This window comes from Muscardinus avellanarius (genome assembly GCF_963383645.1).
Source record: "Muscardinus avellanarius genome assembly, chromosome: X".
NCBI lineage: Eukaryota > Metazoa > Chordata > Mammalia > Rodentia > Gliridae > Muscardinus > Muscardinus avellanarius.
In genome coordinates this window covers 82404215-82421203 of record NC_137792.1, presented here as the reverse complement: position 1 = coordinate 82421203, position 16989 = coordinate 82404215, and the positions used below count along the sequence as shown (strand labels likewise).

Genomic DNA, 16989 nt, shown 5'->3' with positions numbered 1-16989 from the left:
TTGAGACCATAATGTTGAATGCAGACTTGTGCATTTCACACTAATTTCACAGAAGCTCTTTGTCGATGTTCATTTAAAAAAAAAAAAACTATTATACCATTTCTAAATGGGTACTCAGCCAAATTCTCCATGCCCATAGAAACAATCATCCTTGGTTCAAGGGTATTGATTTTGGACCCACTACTGATACCAAAATCCATGGATGCTCAAGTCTCATACAAAGTAGTATACTTGCATATAACCTATGTACATCCTTCCATGTGCTTTAAATCATTACTAGATGAGATCCCAGTGTGGTGGTGCACGCTTGTAATCCCAGTGCTTGGGAGGCTGAGACAGGAGGATGTCACAGGTTCAAAGCCAGTCTCAGCTACTTAGTGAGGCTCTCAGCAGCTTAGTGAGATCCTTTTTCCAAATAAATTATAAAATAGGGATGGGGTGAAGCCCAGAGGTAGAAAGCCCCTGTGTTCCACCCCCAATACCACAAAAAATATTACTAAATGACTTATAATACCTAATACTATATAAATGCTACATAAATAGTTGTTGTGCTATATGGCTTGGGGGTAAATGACAAGAAAAAGTATGTACCTGTTCAGTACAGATGCAATTTTAAAACATATTTTTGATATTCGTCTGGTTGAGTCTGTGGATTTGGAACCTAAGGATAAGGAGGGCTGACCATATATCAAGAGATTAACCACACAATTGCCAAAGTCAATAACCATATAGACAAAAGACCATTTTGCATTTTGGTTTATTTTCAGTATGTCAACACTCAGTCCCAGCTGAGTCATTAAGATCTTCCACATGATGATCTGAATCAGTATTAAGGTGGCCAAAATAACCATATTATAATGTGCAAGCTTGATTTTAAATCAGGCAGACACAGCCATAGTCCATTAGCCTCAGTAAAATGGCAAAATGTAATTTCCATAAATTACTGTATTTTTCTCTACATTTTAAATAGACAATGCATAAACTACTATTAGTATTGCACAGCAGCAGAATATACCTCTTTCCATACCAAACAGTGATTCTGGAATCACTCCAAAGTCAGTTCTCTTCTTGGTTTCAGAAAAACAATATCATTCAACATAAGAATAGCATTTTCAGTTCCACTTCAGATAAACAATAGATAACAAACAATATCTAAATTTATTTTGTGTTCCTGAAACTATATTTTTCAATGTTTGAAGGAAAATTTTACCTACTATAATTTACACACCATTCTTAATTTTGTACTACAAAAAATCTGGTTATTTTCTTCCTAGTATATAACTATAGATGTTATAGGTGTTTACTTTTTATTTCTTCCCTTTGTTCCTCAGCATATTTTTCTATAAAATGCCTATGTGTTCTCATCTTTAAAATAATCCTTGACCATAGGGATAGAGGATTTTAAAAGTTGGTATGTGTAGTAAACCAATTAGAAAGTCTCAATGACTGTTAACTATTGTTATCATTTTTACTACACTATTACCATGTGTGCTATCTTGAAGCATTAATCTTACATAGAGTAAAATTATTTCCAGAGTCATATTAGTCCAGAATAAATTAAGTGTATATGGCAGCAATGGAGAAAAAGTATGCAAGGTCTAAATTTTTAATTGAAATATTGTGTATACCTTTAGTATTGAAAAACATGGCATATTTTTTGCTACTCATTCAGATGTTTTTACCTCTTCTGATTAAAAGAGAAATATTCACAGATTAAATCTTAAGAGAGTATAACTATTAGTTAGAAAACATCTGCTGCAAAGCATATTTTCACATCTGAGAGACTAAAATGACTAAGTTGAGGAAATAAATAAATAATGGTTGTTTTAGGCATCCAGGGACCAATATGAATTGCAAATTTAAAAAGTCAATTAGGTTTGTTATAGTTAAGAAACTAAGAACAGTATTTATCAAAACACCTGTCAAAATTATTTGATGAGAGTGTACCATCTAAAACAAATTTTCCAGAGGCTAAAAAAGGTTATCTGGGGACACAGGAATTTGAATTTGTTTCAAAGTGCAAGTACAGACAGAGAAAAGCATGATTTGTCATCTTTCAGCCCAGAACTGCCCTCTTCTCCCAGAGTCTGGAGATGTGCCAAACTCCTACGCCTATTCTTGACTTTATGAAAGAGTAGGTTCTGTTTCTGTGAGTTTTTCTGGGCATGAGAGAACATAGTCTAACCAGGCTAAAGCTCTGTCACACAGCACAACTATCTTAGGGATGATGTGGCAATGTTTTATAAAACCTAGGGAGCAAATTCTTATTTCTGCAGACCAAGTCAACTTTCAGCAACATCACAGAGGAGATGAAGTGTTCTAAGTACAAGCCATTACCAAGATTACCCATCACTGCACATTCATTGCCCTCATGCTGGTCCCCTAAATTCTCAGTCTCTCCTTTCTCCCCCCCTCCCATAGCACTTAAAATGTAGGGCTATAAATGGCAACCCTGTATACACTTTAAAGGTTATATAATATGCTGCTATTCAGGCCCATCTCCCAGAATTCTGATTTAATTGATCTTGGATGGATTGTAGGAAAGGATTTTTTGTCTGTTTTGTTTTATTTTGACTAGAGCTCCCAAGGTGCTATGGAGAACCATGTTTATTTTTCAGTTTGGTCTGCAGACCACTTGCAGAAGAATCACTTGTGATGCTTCAAAAATCACTTGTGATGTTTCTTGGGCACTCAAATATTTTGAATCAGAATTTTAACAAACACCCCCAGATAATTCCAATGCACAGTAAAATTGAAGACAAAATGTTACTCTTATTAAAATTTCCATCTTCCATCTTCTGTTTTATTTCCTATTAATTGGATAAAAATGAGTACTGTCAAAGTAATAGTAATGTGTTACATTTTTTATTGGTGCATTGTAATCATACATCTTAATGGAGTACAAGATGATAGAGGTGTACATGCACACATCACACTTTTATCCCTTTCCCAATTCCCACCCGATTTCCTCCTCCCTCCCTTTCAAGTTTGGCTTACTGATTGCCTTTGAGATATTTGTGAATGTATATCATGTACATTAGGGAATTTGCCTCTTCTCCTCTCCCAATCCCTTCACTTAGTTGCCTTATTTGTTCATCTATGGTTTCTCTTCTTCCTCTAGGGTTCCTCCTTTGAACATTTTTCTCCCAACTTCTGTATATTAGGGAGAGCATCCAATATTTTACTTTTTGTGACTGACTAATCTCACTCAGCATAATGTTCTCTAGTTCCATCTATTTCCCCCACAAATGACTTAATTTTGTTCTTCTTTATGGCTGAGTAAAATTCCATTATGTACATATCCCATAGTTTTGTAATCCATTCATCTGTTGATGGGCATCTTGGCTGGCTCCAGAGTTTAGCAATTGTGAATTGTGCAGCTATGAATAAACATAGATATGCATGCATTAGTTTTGTAGTTTGTTTTCCATTCTTTGGGATAGATACTCGGAAGTTGTATTCCTGGATCATACAGGAGGTTGGTTTCCATTCTTCTGAGAATCATTTATACTGTTTTCCAAAGTGGTTTCGCTAATTTGCAATCCCACCAACAATGTACTAGAGTTCCCATTTCTCAACACTCATTAGCATTTGTTGTTGTTTGTGTTTTTAATGGTTGCCTCCTAATTGGAGTTAGATGAAATCTCAGGATAGTTTTGATTTGCATCTCTCTAACTACTAATGATGTTGCACATTTTTCAAGCATTTGTTGGCCATTTGAATTTCTTCTTTCATGAAGTGTCTACTTAATTCACTTGCCCATTCTTTTGAATGGGTTACTTGTTTTCTTAGTGTTGAATTTCTTGAGATCTCTGTATATTCTAGATATTAGTCCTCTATCAGGAGTAGTTGGCAAAAAACTTCTCCCATTCTGTTGGCTCTTTGTTTAGGTTCTTGACAGTTTCCTTTGCTGGACAGAAGCTCTTCAGTTTCATGCAATCCCATGTATTGATTAGCCTTTTAATTTGTTGTGCCTTTGGGGTCTTGTTGAGAAAGTGCTTATCTGTGCCTGTGTGTTGCAGTGCTGGACCTATGTCCTCTTCAAGGAGCCTCACGGTCTCTAGTCTAATTTCCAAGTCTTTGATCCATCTTGAATTGACTCTTGTGCAGGGCGAGAAAGTGGGATTTATTTCAATTTTTCTGCATTTGGTTGACCACTTTAGCCAACACCATTTGAAGAGGGTATTTTATCTCCAGTGTATGTTTTTGGCCCCTTTGTAAAAAATTAATTGGATATAAGTATACAGATTTGTTTCTGAGTCTTCTATTCTGTTCCATTGATCTATGTGTTTATTTTGTGACAATACCAAGCTGTTTTTATTATTATGATTGTAGTATAGTTTGAAGTCAGATGTAGTGATGCCTCCTGCATGGTTCTTGATGCTAAGAACTATTTTAGCTATTCTGGGTATTTTGTTGTTTCAAATTAATTTAAGCACTGATCTTTCTTTGTGAGAAATGACCTTGGTAATTTAATGAGCATTGTGTTGAATCTGTAAATCACTTTTGGAAGAATGGCCATTTTGATTATATTTATTCTGCCTATACAAGACAATGGATGATCTTTCCATTTCCTAAGGTCTTCTTGAATTTTATTTTTTAATATTTCATAATTTTCTTTGTAAATGTATTTTACCTCCTTGGTTAGGTTTATTCCTGAGTATTTTGTTTTTTATGGGACATCCTGAATGAAAGAGTTTTCTGGGTTTCTTTTTCAGTCGATTTATGTTTGACATACAGGAACGATTCCGATTTTTTTAAGATTGATTCTGTATCCCAACACTTTGTTCCATTTATTGATCAGATCTAAAAGCTTTTTTTTTTTTTTGGTGGTACTGGGGTTCCTGGAAGCCCTTCTACCTCTGGGCTACATTCCCAGAACTATTTTATATTTTTATTTGGAAACAGGGTCTCTTAAGCCAGCGAGGCTGGCTCCAAACCAGCGCGATCCTCCTGTCTCTGCCTCCCAAGTGCGGGGATTACAAGCGTGCGCCACCACGCCTGGCTCTAAAAGCTTTTTGGTTGAGTTTGTTAGGTATTCTAAGTAAAGCATCATGTTATCTGCAAAGAGGGATAGTTTCAGTTCTTTTCCTATTTGTATTCCTTTGATTTTCTTCTCTTTCCTTATTGCTCTGGCTAGAGTCTCAAGTACTATATTGAAAAGAAGTGGTGAAAGTGGACATCCTTGTTTTGTTTCTGTTTTTAGGCAGAATTCTTGAAGTTTCCCCCCATTTAATATAATATTGGCTGTAGGCTTTTTTATATCACCTCTATGATGTTGAGTTATGTTCCTCTCTTCTGATTCTCAGCAGTACACTTAGCATAAATGAGTGTTTATTTCACTGATGCTTTTTAGGGTCTATTTAAAGGATCATGTAATTTTTGTCTTTCATTCTGTTTATGTGATAAATTACATATATTGTTTTTTATATGTTAAACCAGACTTGCATCCCTTGGATGAACCCTACTTCATCATGTTTTATGATTTTCTTGATGTGGTGTTCAATGCATATTGCTAGTATTTAGTTTAGAAGTTTTGCATCTAATTTTATCAACCATATAAGTCTATATAGTTCTCTTGGGCTGTCTTTATTTGCTTTTGGTATTAATGTGATGTTGGCTTCATAGAATGTGTTTCTGAGAGTCTCAGTTCTTTCTAATTCACAGAATATTTTGGGGAATATTAAAATTAACTTTTTTTTTCGGGTCTGGGGATGCAACCCAGGGGCATTTGATCTCCGAGCTACACCCTCTGCCCTATTTTTTATTCTTTATTTTGAGACAGGGTCTCACTAAGTTGCAGGGGGAGCCTCACTAAGTAACTGAGGCTTTCTGTGAACCACAGTCCTCCAGTCTCAGCCTCCCAAATGCTGGGGTTACAAGCATGCGCCACCACACCCAGCTCTGGAATTAGCTCTTTTATAAAGGTTTTATAAAATTCAATTGGGAAACCATCTGGTCCTGGGCGTTTGTTTGATGGTAGGCTCTTTATTGTTACTTAAATCTCTTTTATTGGTTTAAAATTTCTAAATCTTCTTGACCCAATTTAGGAAGGTTGTATGTATCTAAAAATTTGTCAATTTCTTCCAGATTTTCCATATTGTTCGAGTATGTTTTTTTAATTATTTCCTGATAATCCTCTTGATTTCCATGTTATTGGTAGTAATAGCTCCTTTTCTTTTTCATCTCTTATTTTAGTAATTTGGATTAATTATTTTTCTTTTGCTTAAGTTGACCAGTGATTTACCTACCTTATTGTTTTTTATAAACCAGCTTTTGGTTTTGTTGATTTTCTATATTGCATTTTTATTCTCTTCTTCATTGATTTCTGCTCTGATTTTAATTTCCTATCTTCCACTGGCTTTGAGGTTAAACTGTTTTTGTTTTACAAGGGTTTTGAGATGTGTCAGTAGGTTATTGGTGATTTTCTGTTCTTTTATGTGGACACTCAGTGCTATGAATTTTCCTCTTAATACTGCCTTCATGGTGTTCCAGAGGTTTTTATAGATATGTTGTATATCTATTTTCATTTGTTTCTAGGAATGTCTTAATTTCACACCTTATTTCTTCTCTGGCCCATTTCTTATTCAGCAGTGTGGTATTCAGTTTCCACATGCTAATGTGGTTACTCTGGATTTTTTTTCTTTTTTCCACTACTGAAGATGGAACCCAGAGGCATTCTACCTCAAGTTATATATCCAGCCCTATATTTTATTCTTTATTTTGAAAAAGGGTTTCACTGAGTTTCAAAGGGGATAACTAAGTAGTAGTTGAGGCTAAGAATCATGATCCTCCTGTCTCAGTCTCCCAAATGTTGGGATTACAAGAAAACACTACCAACTGGCTTTACTCTGGGTCTTTTTATAGTTGATTTCTAGTTTCACTCCATTGTAGTCTGAAAAAAGCACAGGGGAGTATGTCACATTTTTTGAATTACCTAGTGCCTGATTTGTGGCCCAGGATGTGATCTATTTTGGAAAAGGTTTCATGAGCAGCTGAGAAAAATGTGAACTCTGGTGTAGTTGGGTGGAACATTCTGTATGTGTCTAATAGGTTCATTTGGTTTATGGTGTTCTTTAGGTCTGAGGTAGCTTTACTGACCTTTTGTCTAGCAGTGTGAGAGGAGTGTTGAAGTCTCCCAGTATTATGGTATTGGGATCTATGTACAAATTAATGTCACAAAAACTTATGAAAAGTTTTATGAAAGTGGCTGCACCTATGTTTAGGGCATAAATTTTGATTATCATTATTTCTTCTTGCTATATTTTTTCCAGTAAAAAATGTCCTGTTTCATCTCTTCTGATAAGCTTAGACTTGAAGTCTAATTTGTCTGATATCAGAGTTGCTACTCCTACTTGTCTTAGAGATCTGTTGCCATGAAAATTACTGTGCTCAAGCTCTTTACCTTTAGTTTGTGCCTACCTTTAGTTGTAACATGTGTTTCTTGCAAGCAGCAGACAAATGGATTCTGATTTTTAATCCATTTTGCCACCTTATGTCTTTTTACTGGGGAGTTGAGGCCATTTATGTTCAGTGGGATTGCTGAGAGATAATTTTTAATTCCTAACATTCTGAGTTTTAACTTCTGTTTGAGATAGTGTTTGTTCTTTGCTTAGTTATTTGAGTATTTTATCTAGTGTTGGTTTGGAAGACATAAATACTTTCCGTTTCTGTTTTATTATTGGTGGTTTTTATTTTCCCATCAAATTTTGTGGATATATTTTCTGTGTAGAAAATTTTGTCTGCAAGTTGTTTCCTGTAAGAATTTCAAATATGTTACTGCATAACGTCTTGTCTCTCATGACAGTTTAGGAAGTCTGGAGTAATTTTAATTGATCTGCCTCTGAATGACACTTGGTTTTGGTTTTTGGTTTTTTTTTGTTTTTGTTTTTGTTTTTTTCTTTTTGGTGGTACTGGAGTTCCTGGAAACCCTTCTACCTCTGGGCTACTCTCCCAGACCTATTTTTATATTTTTTTTATTTTGAAATAGGCTCTCTTAAGCCAGCACAACTGGCTTAGAAACTGCCCGATCCTCCTGTCTCCATCTCCCAAGCGCGGGGATTACAAGCATGCTCGCTACCACACCTGGCATGTCACTCAGTATTTTGCTTTTGCCCCCTTTAGGATACTTTCCTTGGCCTCTAAGTTAGTCAGTTTAACTATTATATGGCATGGTGAACATTTTCTTTATTCTTTTTAAAAATTTTTTATTGGTGCATTATATTCATACATCAGTTTTATATGTTGCCTTTCCCTGTATATCAATATATTTTTTTATGTTTGAAAATTTATGAAATTGCTTCTTTGAAAAGATTGTTGTTGATCTCTTTCATTTCATATTCTATTTCCCCTTCTATGCCTATTATTCTTAGATTGGCTATTTTAAGATGGACCCACATCATGTCAGTGTCCAATTCAGGTTGTCAAATTGTTTTTTTCCCCTAATTTTGTACTAAAAGTTTATTTTTGGAGTGGTCTTCTTCTAACAGTGAGATTCTCTTTTCCATTGTGGTCTAGTCTACTGTTTATAGTTTGTATTTATGCTTTATTTTCAAATAATTGCATCCTTCACTTCTTTCAGAGCTTTTTTCTTATTCTTCTTTAGGATGTCAGATTCTTTATTATTTCCTTATTTCTGTCTGGCTCTCCCTAAATTCTTTTTGGAAATCATCTGTAATTTCTACTTTTAAAATTCTTATTTGTCCTGCCAATCTCTGCAATTTTATGTTGGAGGGTTCTGTTATTGCGAGGTGGTAGGAGTTCATTGTTTTTTGCTGTTCTTCCTTCTCATAATTTCAGTTTTCTTAAGATTGTATCTTCGTTGCGTTTGATAGCTTTCTCTTCCTCTGTGGGTGTCAACTGGTATATACAAAGGCAAGTTGTGTTGTATTTGATGGTGAAGGTTGAGTGATTAAGAAGGTGATGGAGTAGTAAATGCAAGAATAGAGTAAGGTAGCAGATAGGATCGAATAGAATGAGATTCTGAGTGTAGTAAGGTAATATGTAGTAGAGTTTGGATATAGTGAATATATATGATTCTAATAACCAATATAGATTATTTAGGCAAAATTATATTAAGTGGATTTAATTCAAGATAAAGAATAAAAAGAGACAGAGAGAAGAGAGTAGATATAAAAGAGTGAGGAAGCTTCTAAAAGGGATAGGGAAGAGAGCAAACACATACACACAAAAAAAACAAAACAAAATAAAACAACCCTACACATTTATGAATACTGAGCAGACTGGGCCTCTTGAGTCTGTGTTAAACCTTTCAGCCATTTTAGGATCGCATTCTATATTAGATTCTCCATCATGTTTTGAGCACTCTTACTGCTCTGTAACCTATAGTAAAGATGTCAGTTTGTAGCCCCACTTTTTGGTCTCCTTTGGTGATTGGAACCCTGTCCTGGTGTCTCTTTCTGTCTGTGCAGATGCCAAATGCCACCGGTGCCTCTCCCACTGCAATCCTGTGTCTTTGAGCTCTCAAAAAGATCTTGTCTCTAAGATTCTTTCAGTCTACGCAGGTGCCCAGTATCACTGGGACTAGATCTAGTGTAATCATGGGTCTCCACACTTTCCACAGATCCTGAGCCTGCATCTCTCCCCACCTTTGTAGGCCGCAGGTACCACTGGGACCAGATCCAGTGTTTACATAGGAGTCTATGTTCTCCACAGATATGGCTTGGTTGGTCTGACTTCTCCCCAGTCATGAAAATTGGGTGGTCTGTGGCAATTTCCTGAGGCCCTAATAGGACTCTGCACCCTGCAGATTATAGGCCTCTTTTCTCGATTGTCCCTGGTGCTTATTTCTTAATCTGTGCATCTGCTATGTCTGACAGCAAACTCTATCCCCACTGTCACCAACATGAACCACAAAGTCTAAGGCCCTGTGAGTCTATAGCTTGCTGTGCAAGTCCATGTGTCTGAACCTGGCAGTCTCCTGTGGGGAGAGCTGGTTCACTTATGGTATTGATGAGTACCACTCTGGATCTCTGGAGGATGCAGTGAGTTCCGCACCCAGTGCACAGGGTCTATCTGGAGTCCAAGCAGTAGTATCTCTATGGAGTGTGGAACAAGGAGGTGACTGCTTGTGACCACACAATTACAATTGTGACTGTTTACAATTTCAGTGAGCTGCAGCCACTTACTTTCCTTAAAGGCATTGGATTTTTTGTTGTTGTTGTTGTACTGGGGGTTGAACCCAGAGGCTTTCTACCTCCGGGCTATACTCCCAGAACTTTTTTATATTTTATTTGGAAAGAGGGTCTCTCACTAAGTTGCTGAAAGCCTCACTAAGTAGCTGAGGCTGTCTTCGAACCCATGCAATCCTCCTGTCTCAGCCTCCCAAGCGCGGGAATTACAAGCATGTGCCACCATGCCCAGCTAAGGCATTGGATTTTTTGCTGGGGATCTTTGGAAGCCACAGTGCCAGCACTCCCAGTACAGTTAGGCAAGATGTTACCACCACTGCCCCCATGTCCACAACTATTGGAGGAGGGTACTTTTTTGTCCTATGTTCTGCCTTCTAGCTTTGTTTCCACTACCTTTCAATTTTCAGTGCTCTGTTCAGGTTTATGCCGGATCTTTCTCTTGTTTTCATAGTTGTTTTTCACTGTTTTCATGGTAATAGAGATTGTCTGCAGGACTGAGATGTGCTGCTTTCCTCAATCACCATCTTCACTTTGTCTTGATCAAGAACTTTTAAGAAGGGTGAATTCATTCAAAACACCCCCCATGCCACTCTTGAATGGCATAGGGCTATAACTGTCCTCTGTATTTCTATCTTTTTAATAAACTCCTTTTAAAAAAAAGAACTTGGAAGACAATACAGAGGATGATTCCAAAATTCAAACTTTGTATGGCAAGCCAGAAGGATGGTTTCTTTGGGAATTTTTTGGAGGAAGTAGTTGGGAGAAAACAAGCCATTTAATGCTTTACAAAACTTAGTATTCACATAGTTTCCTGCTTCACTTAGGGCCTTCCCTTATTGATTAAGACTTGGTTTGTAAATGGGAAGAGTTTTGATCTCCCAGATTTCCTAGTCATATATATGAAGGTAGCAGTTAACATTACCATCTAGCTTCTTGTCATGGGTGACCAACTCCACAAAATGACAGTCTTCATTAAATGTAATAAGTTCAAAGTAAATAGTGCTCATTAACTAGTACCTGCCTATGTCTCTTCACATGTGGAAAGATTTTGACTCCCATGACATCAACGTACATCAGTGGTTCTCTACCTTGGATGCACATTGTAATCACCTGATAAGCTTTAAAATATACATACATCTGGGTCCCACCTCCTAATTTCTGGTTGAACTGATCTCTGGTGGACTTGAACATGAATTCACTTAAAAATACCAGGTGTTTCTAATGTGTAACAAGCTCATAGCCACTGGATTTAAGGGAGATATATCTGTCTTCTTCAGGTGTGTGGAAGGAAGAAAGGTTTATTAGGGCTTACTATTTCAAAAATTTTAGTCCCAAGTCACTTGGCCTTTTTCCTTTGGGCCTGTGACAAGGGAATACATGCACTGGAATCATGTGGAATAGGAGGCCTGTTCATCTCATGGTAGCTTGGAAGAAAGAGAGCAAGAGCAAGAGGAGGATACTTGGTTTCTAATGTTCACTTCTAGGACTCATTTCCAATGACCTAACTTCCTCCAGCTAGGCCCCACCTTTTAAAGACTCAACACTCAAAAAAAAAAAAAATCAAGGAATGGGCAATTGAACTGAATAGACACTTCACAAAAGAAGTGAAACAAATGGCTAATAAATACATGAAAAATGTTCAAAAACATTAGCAATGAGGGAGATGCAAATAAAAATTACACTGAGATTCTATCTAAACCCAATTAAAATAGCAATCATCAAGAAGTCAAACAATAAATGCTGGGGAAATAGGCACTCTTCTACTCTATTCGTTGGATTACAAGTTAGTACAGAGGCTATGGAGATCACTGTCGAGATTCCTCAGAAAACTGGGCATGGACCTACCATACAATCCAGCTATACCACTCCTGAGTATCTTTCCAAAAGGACTGAAATCAGAATATTTTAGTGATCTATGCATATCCATGTTTAGAGCAACACAATTCACAATAGCCAAATTATGGAACCAACCTAGATATCCATCCACAGATTACAAAAGTATGGGATTTGCACAGAGTAGAATTCTATTCAACAATAAAAAAGAGCAAAATGATGGAAAATTGATTTCAGGAAAATGGATGGACGTGGAGAATATGATGTTGAGTGAGATTAGCCTGTCACAGAAAGTGAAGGGTCATATGTTTTCTCTTATATGCAGAATCTATAGATTAATCATGATACCAGAGGGACTTCAACTAAAGGAAGAGAAACTCCAATGGAGTGAGGGAGGTGGTCTAAGTTAAGGTGGAGGGCAGGAGGAGAGGGATAATCATTGAAAGAACCACTTCAATTGAAATTCTGTACATATGTGAAAAATGCCAATATCAATACCCTGTATAAGAAAGGGAAGGAAGCCAGGGGAAAGTCCAACAAGTACTGTATGCATGTATGTCACTATCACTGTGAACTAGATTATAATGTGAAGCTATAATGCATCAATAAAAATATTAAAAGATAACAAAATCACATATAATAAAATAAAAGAGTCTACCACATCACAACGGCCACCATCACCCACAGGTTGGTAACCAAGCCTTCAACATGTTTATTCTTTAGGGACATTCAAGATCCAAAGTAGAATAAAGCCTATGTAGGCCATAAGAACATTGTGCATGCACCATCATAATGTGTCATCAGAGCATGGGGTGTTGTTTTTAATATGTGACTTTTGTTTGATATTTTAATTCCATTCCCTCATATCAGTCACTTCTTTCCTTCATCAGCCATACTAAAACCACTTCTCTTTCAAGAAATAAATATAAGAACTTCTAAAAGTGAAATTTGGCCTTTTGGGGTTTGTATTTGTTTTGTTTTGTTTTTTTTTATTTTGCAGATCACTTTCCGGACGCATTGTTGGAGGAGTTTGGTGGTTCTTTACCCTGATCATAATTTCTTCCTATACTGCCAATCTTGCTGCTTTCCTGACTGTGGAGAGGATGGTTTCTCCCATAGAGAGTGCTGAAGACTTAGCTAAGCAGACTGAAATTGCATATGGAACCCTGGACTCTGGTTCAACAAAAGAATTTTTCAGAGTAAGTGCTTTATAGTGGGCCTGCTGGTTTATTTTATCATCTACTAACAATGGCAAATTCACTGTGCTTTTAAGGGAGGGTTGGTAAAGAGTGGTAGTTTTGTCAAAGGAAAGTGTCTTAAATTTTTTACTGCTTAAATGGTGAGCTAATTAATTGTCATTTAGAATTAAGAGTCATGTGAGATATAACAGGTAACATGCAAAGAGCACTGAGTTCAAACTCTAGGTTTCAATCCTGACTCTGACACAGAGTGATTGTTTGGTTTTTGGAAAGTCATTTAACTTCTTTCAGCTTTGTTCCCCTTGAAATGTGAGGGAACAGAACTAAATAATCTCTTCTTCTAGCTTTTACCAAACCAATAATTTTACTTCTCTGCAGTTCACAGGAGTCAGCTCTGACTAAGACTCTGACAAGTGATGGGCTCAAAGAAAACACATTCTATTTCAGACCTTGGCTTTTTATATTTAAATGTATTACAGTTGTTTCAAATATAAATAAATATGGTGATAATTCAGTTTTCAGGGAAAGTTATGATTGTTGTAATTTCTTTAGTAGACTTATTACATCTCCCCATTATAGGCCAGATCTTATTGTGGAAACAGCAACTTGTTCAAGTTAGTAAAAATATGTAAACTCCATGGGAGTTTTTAAGAACTCAAATATTTTTAGTTGCCCCAGTAAATACATTGGTTTAAATTAGAGAATAGATCCAGTCAACATGCTTCCACTGCCTGCTACTGCAGCCACTATAACTGATTGTAGCAATGATCCAAAAGCCACTTAAGTAATAAATAAGGAGAATAATTTTAGACACTTTCTCTAACAAATAAGTTATTGGGTGGCAGGTATAATTACTGATTTTTTTCTGAAAGGTCCAGGTAAGCAGATATAGTTTCTAAACCATCTTATTTTAATAAATCAGTAAACAATATATTTCTACATGTATTATCATGAGATTTGTCCAATTACTTCACTGAAAACCAGGAGGAATATATTTCTTGACACTATAGCAACTAACTAAAAACTGTTTTCACTTGCTTAAGAAGAAAGGACCAGTTATGGGACCCTTTTAGGAATTCTCAGTGGCTCAATATATCCATATCTCACCACTACCACCTGTTTGCTGAGCAGATCATAACACCAACTGGTGAGAGGAATCCAGAATTGGAAGCATCAAAGTTACATGAAGGCCCTCTGAAACTAATTTGGCCTTGACTCTTTCTATTATGGAAGTACCAAAAGCTTATTTTGTAACAATCCCTTTCCTCCCTAAAATCACTCAAACATGTCAGGGCTGGGAGCCAGGGATTTCCATCTGCTGAGTATTCAGCACATAATCAGCTCCATGAAAATATAGTTTGGTATCAGTCTTCAACCTAGCATATGTTCATCATTCCAATAGGCATTCAGGTGTTGTATAAATTAGCTGACCACTTAGGATATCAAGACACCAGATGTGGGCCTTCTGATAATGTTTTTTCTACTGGAAATCATTTTTCCTTCAACAATGATTAGAGATTATAAATGGTAATCAATGTCTCACTAAGTTGCTGAGAGCTTCACCAAGTTGCTAAGGCTGGCTTCGAACCATGCCCAGCTTATTTTCTTATTTATCTACTGATCTATCTAATGGTAGTTTCATTAAAGAGCATCATATTACTTAAGCAGATGGCAATCAACATTCAATTCTTAAAAAAGCTATTGCTACATTCTAATTGGTGAGTGGTTTCTAATGTTTACCAATTACTATTGACCTTTATAGCCAATGAATAATGTGTATGGAAATAGAGCTGTTTTAAAAATCTGGTTAGAGAAAGAGCTGGATTTTTTTTTCTCTTTTTTCAGTACTGGGGATGGAACATAGGGACATTGTACCTCAGAGCTACATCACTAGTCCTATTTTTTAGTATTTTTATTTTTTGAAATAGGGTCTCACTGAGTTGTGAAGGGCCTAGCTAAGTAGCTAAAGCTGTCTGTGAACCATGATCCTCTGGTCTCCGCCTCCTGAATGCTGGAATTACAAGCATACACCACTATGCCCAGCCAAAGAGCTGAATATTTCTAAGCATAAGGCAGTAAAAATTATTTTTAATTCCACTGCATTCCACTTTTTCATTTTTTCCCGCATGGTTTCTAGGGATAGCATGAAGGACTCTTTAGGGTGATCCTTCAGGACAACACACAAAGTTGGTAAACTGAGATTAAAACTGAGTAGTATACAAAAATTGGCTCTTTAGCCTGCTTGCACTAAAAATGCTATATAAACCTAACAAAAATGTGCTTTGTATTCATAAAATACAGGGGCCTAGCCCATCAGTATTCCATTTTTCCTCACTCCATCCTCCACCCCATGCCTCCTTGAATCCAATGGGGCAGAGAAGGAAGCCTGCAAGAGCATATCATATTTAACTCTGGTAAAATCTTGACCTTACCTCTCAATTCTCAGTGATCTCAAGGCATTAAGCAATTTTAAGAGTAGTAACCCCACCACAAAAAAATTGGGAAGTTCAGATGGCATGCCTTCTGAATTATAGAGGATGAAACAAGATTCCCTGCAACATTTACAAATGTATTGAGTTCATTTCCTCTTATTCTCACTGCATACTAAAACCACAGAGGCCAAATATTAATAGCCTAAATTAGCCTAAAGCTAGCCCTCAAGTTCTTCTACTAAGAGATATATATAAAATAAAATCTTCTAATTACCCTGAGGAGATTTTGACTCATCCTGGGTAAGGCTGCCACTAAAATGATGGTATTTGGAAATGATTCCTTTGTTTCTCAAATTTTCTAAGCTTTCCCTAGGTCATCTTACAATCACACAAAGTCACTGTCACAGAGGAACCTGTTCTATAAGGAAAAGCAAAGAGGGACTGAGAAAAACGCATGCATCTGGAAGAGACATCTGGAATATTAGCATCAATCCTCTTGGCTTGAAAACTGATTTCCTTAGACAGCAACTCCAAAACCAAATATCCCAAGTAGAAATAGAGGCACATGTGCTAAAAAACAAGTCAACAGCTTTACTGTAATTGCCCAAAGAAATGTCAGTATGATTTGGGAAACCGCACCAAAATGATCATTCTCTGCTAAGTTTTGGAAATTTATACTGATACAGATTCATGTTAAAACGTAGCACTGAGAGAAAAAGTCATGCCAAAGTTATTGCTTCCTGTAGACCCCTAAAATGTTGTTGTTTTTATTTTGTTAGGGTTTTTGCAGTACTGAGGATGGAACCCAGGGGTATTCTACTCTTTTTTTATTTATTTGCATCTCACTGAGTTGCAAAGGGCCTCACTAAGTAGCTGAAGCTGGCCACAAACTGACATTCTCCTATCTCAGCTTCCCAAATGCTGTGATTACAAGCATATGTCACCATGCCTATCTAAAAGAAATGTTTTTAATGAAATGTTTAATACTAATCCAAATACCTTTAAGAAACTAATTATAAAAGGAGAGAAGTGCAGAGAGTGTGATTTGCCTGAGTGCCCTACACAGGACAAAAAAATCGACCTTCATCAGGAGACCAGTGAGAGGACTGTCCTGTCTTTTGAGTTGCAGACATTATAAGCCCTGTGAAGCATAGTTGAATTACTCATGAATAAGGTTTTGTCTCAAGACAGCACCCTTTGTTGTTTCCCTCATTTAATTTATTTAAATAAAGGCAGTGAAAGGAGAGGCCCTTCCAAGCTGTTATAGAAAGCAGTCTCTGTTAATAATGTTTATATTCTGCTTACACACAGAATCACACACACACACACACACACACACACACACACACACACACACACACACATTTTTACTTG

The 16989-nt window shown here is 36.6% G+C and overlaps 1 protein-coding gene across 2 annotated transcripts in view; it reads left to right on the top strand.

The window, feature by feature from the left end:
• The window catches only part of GRIA3 (glutamate ionotropic receptor AMPA type subunit 3), a gene marked incomplete at its 3' end in the record, with an annotated part of 379180 nt that overhangs the window by 295189 nt on the left and 67002 nt on the right, over positions 1-16989 (top strand). For both annotated transcript variants that reach the window (XM_080718396.1, XM_080718397.1), the window contains exon 12: positions 12985-13183. In XM_080718396.1, the coding sequence (XP_080574522.1) occupies positions 12985-13183 (199 nt within the window). The remainder of the gene's footprint in view (positions 1-12984; positions 13184-16989) is intronic.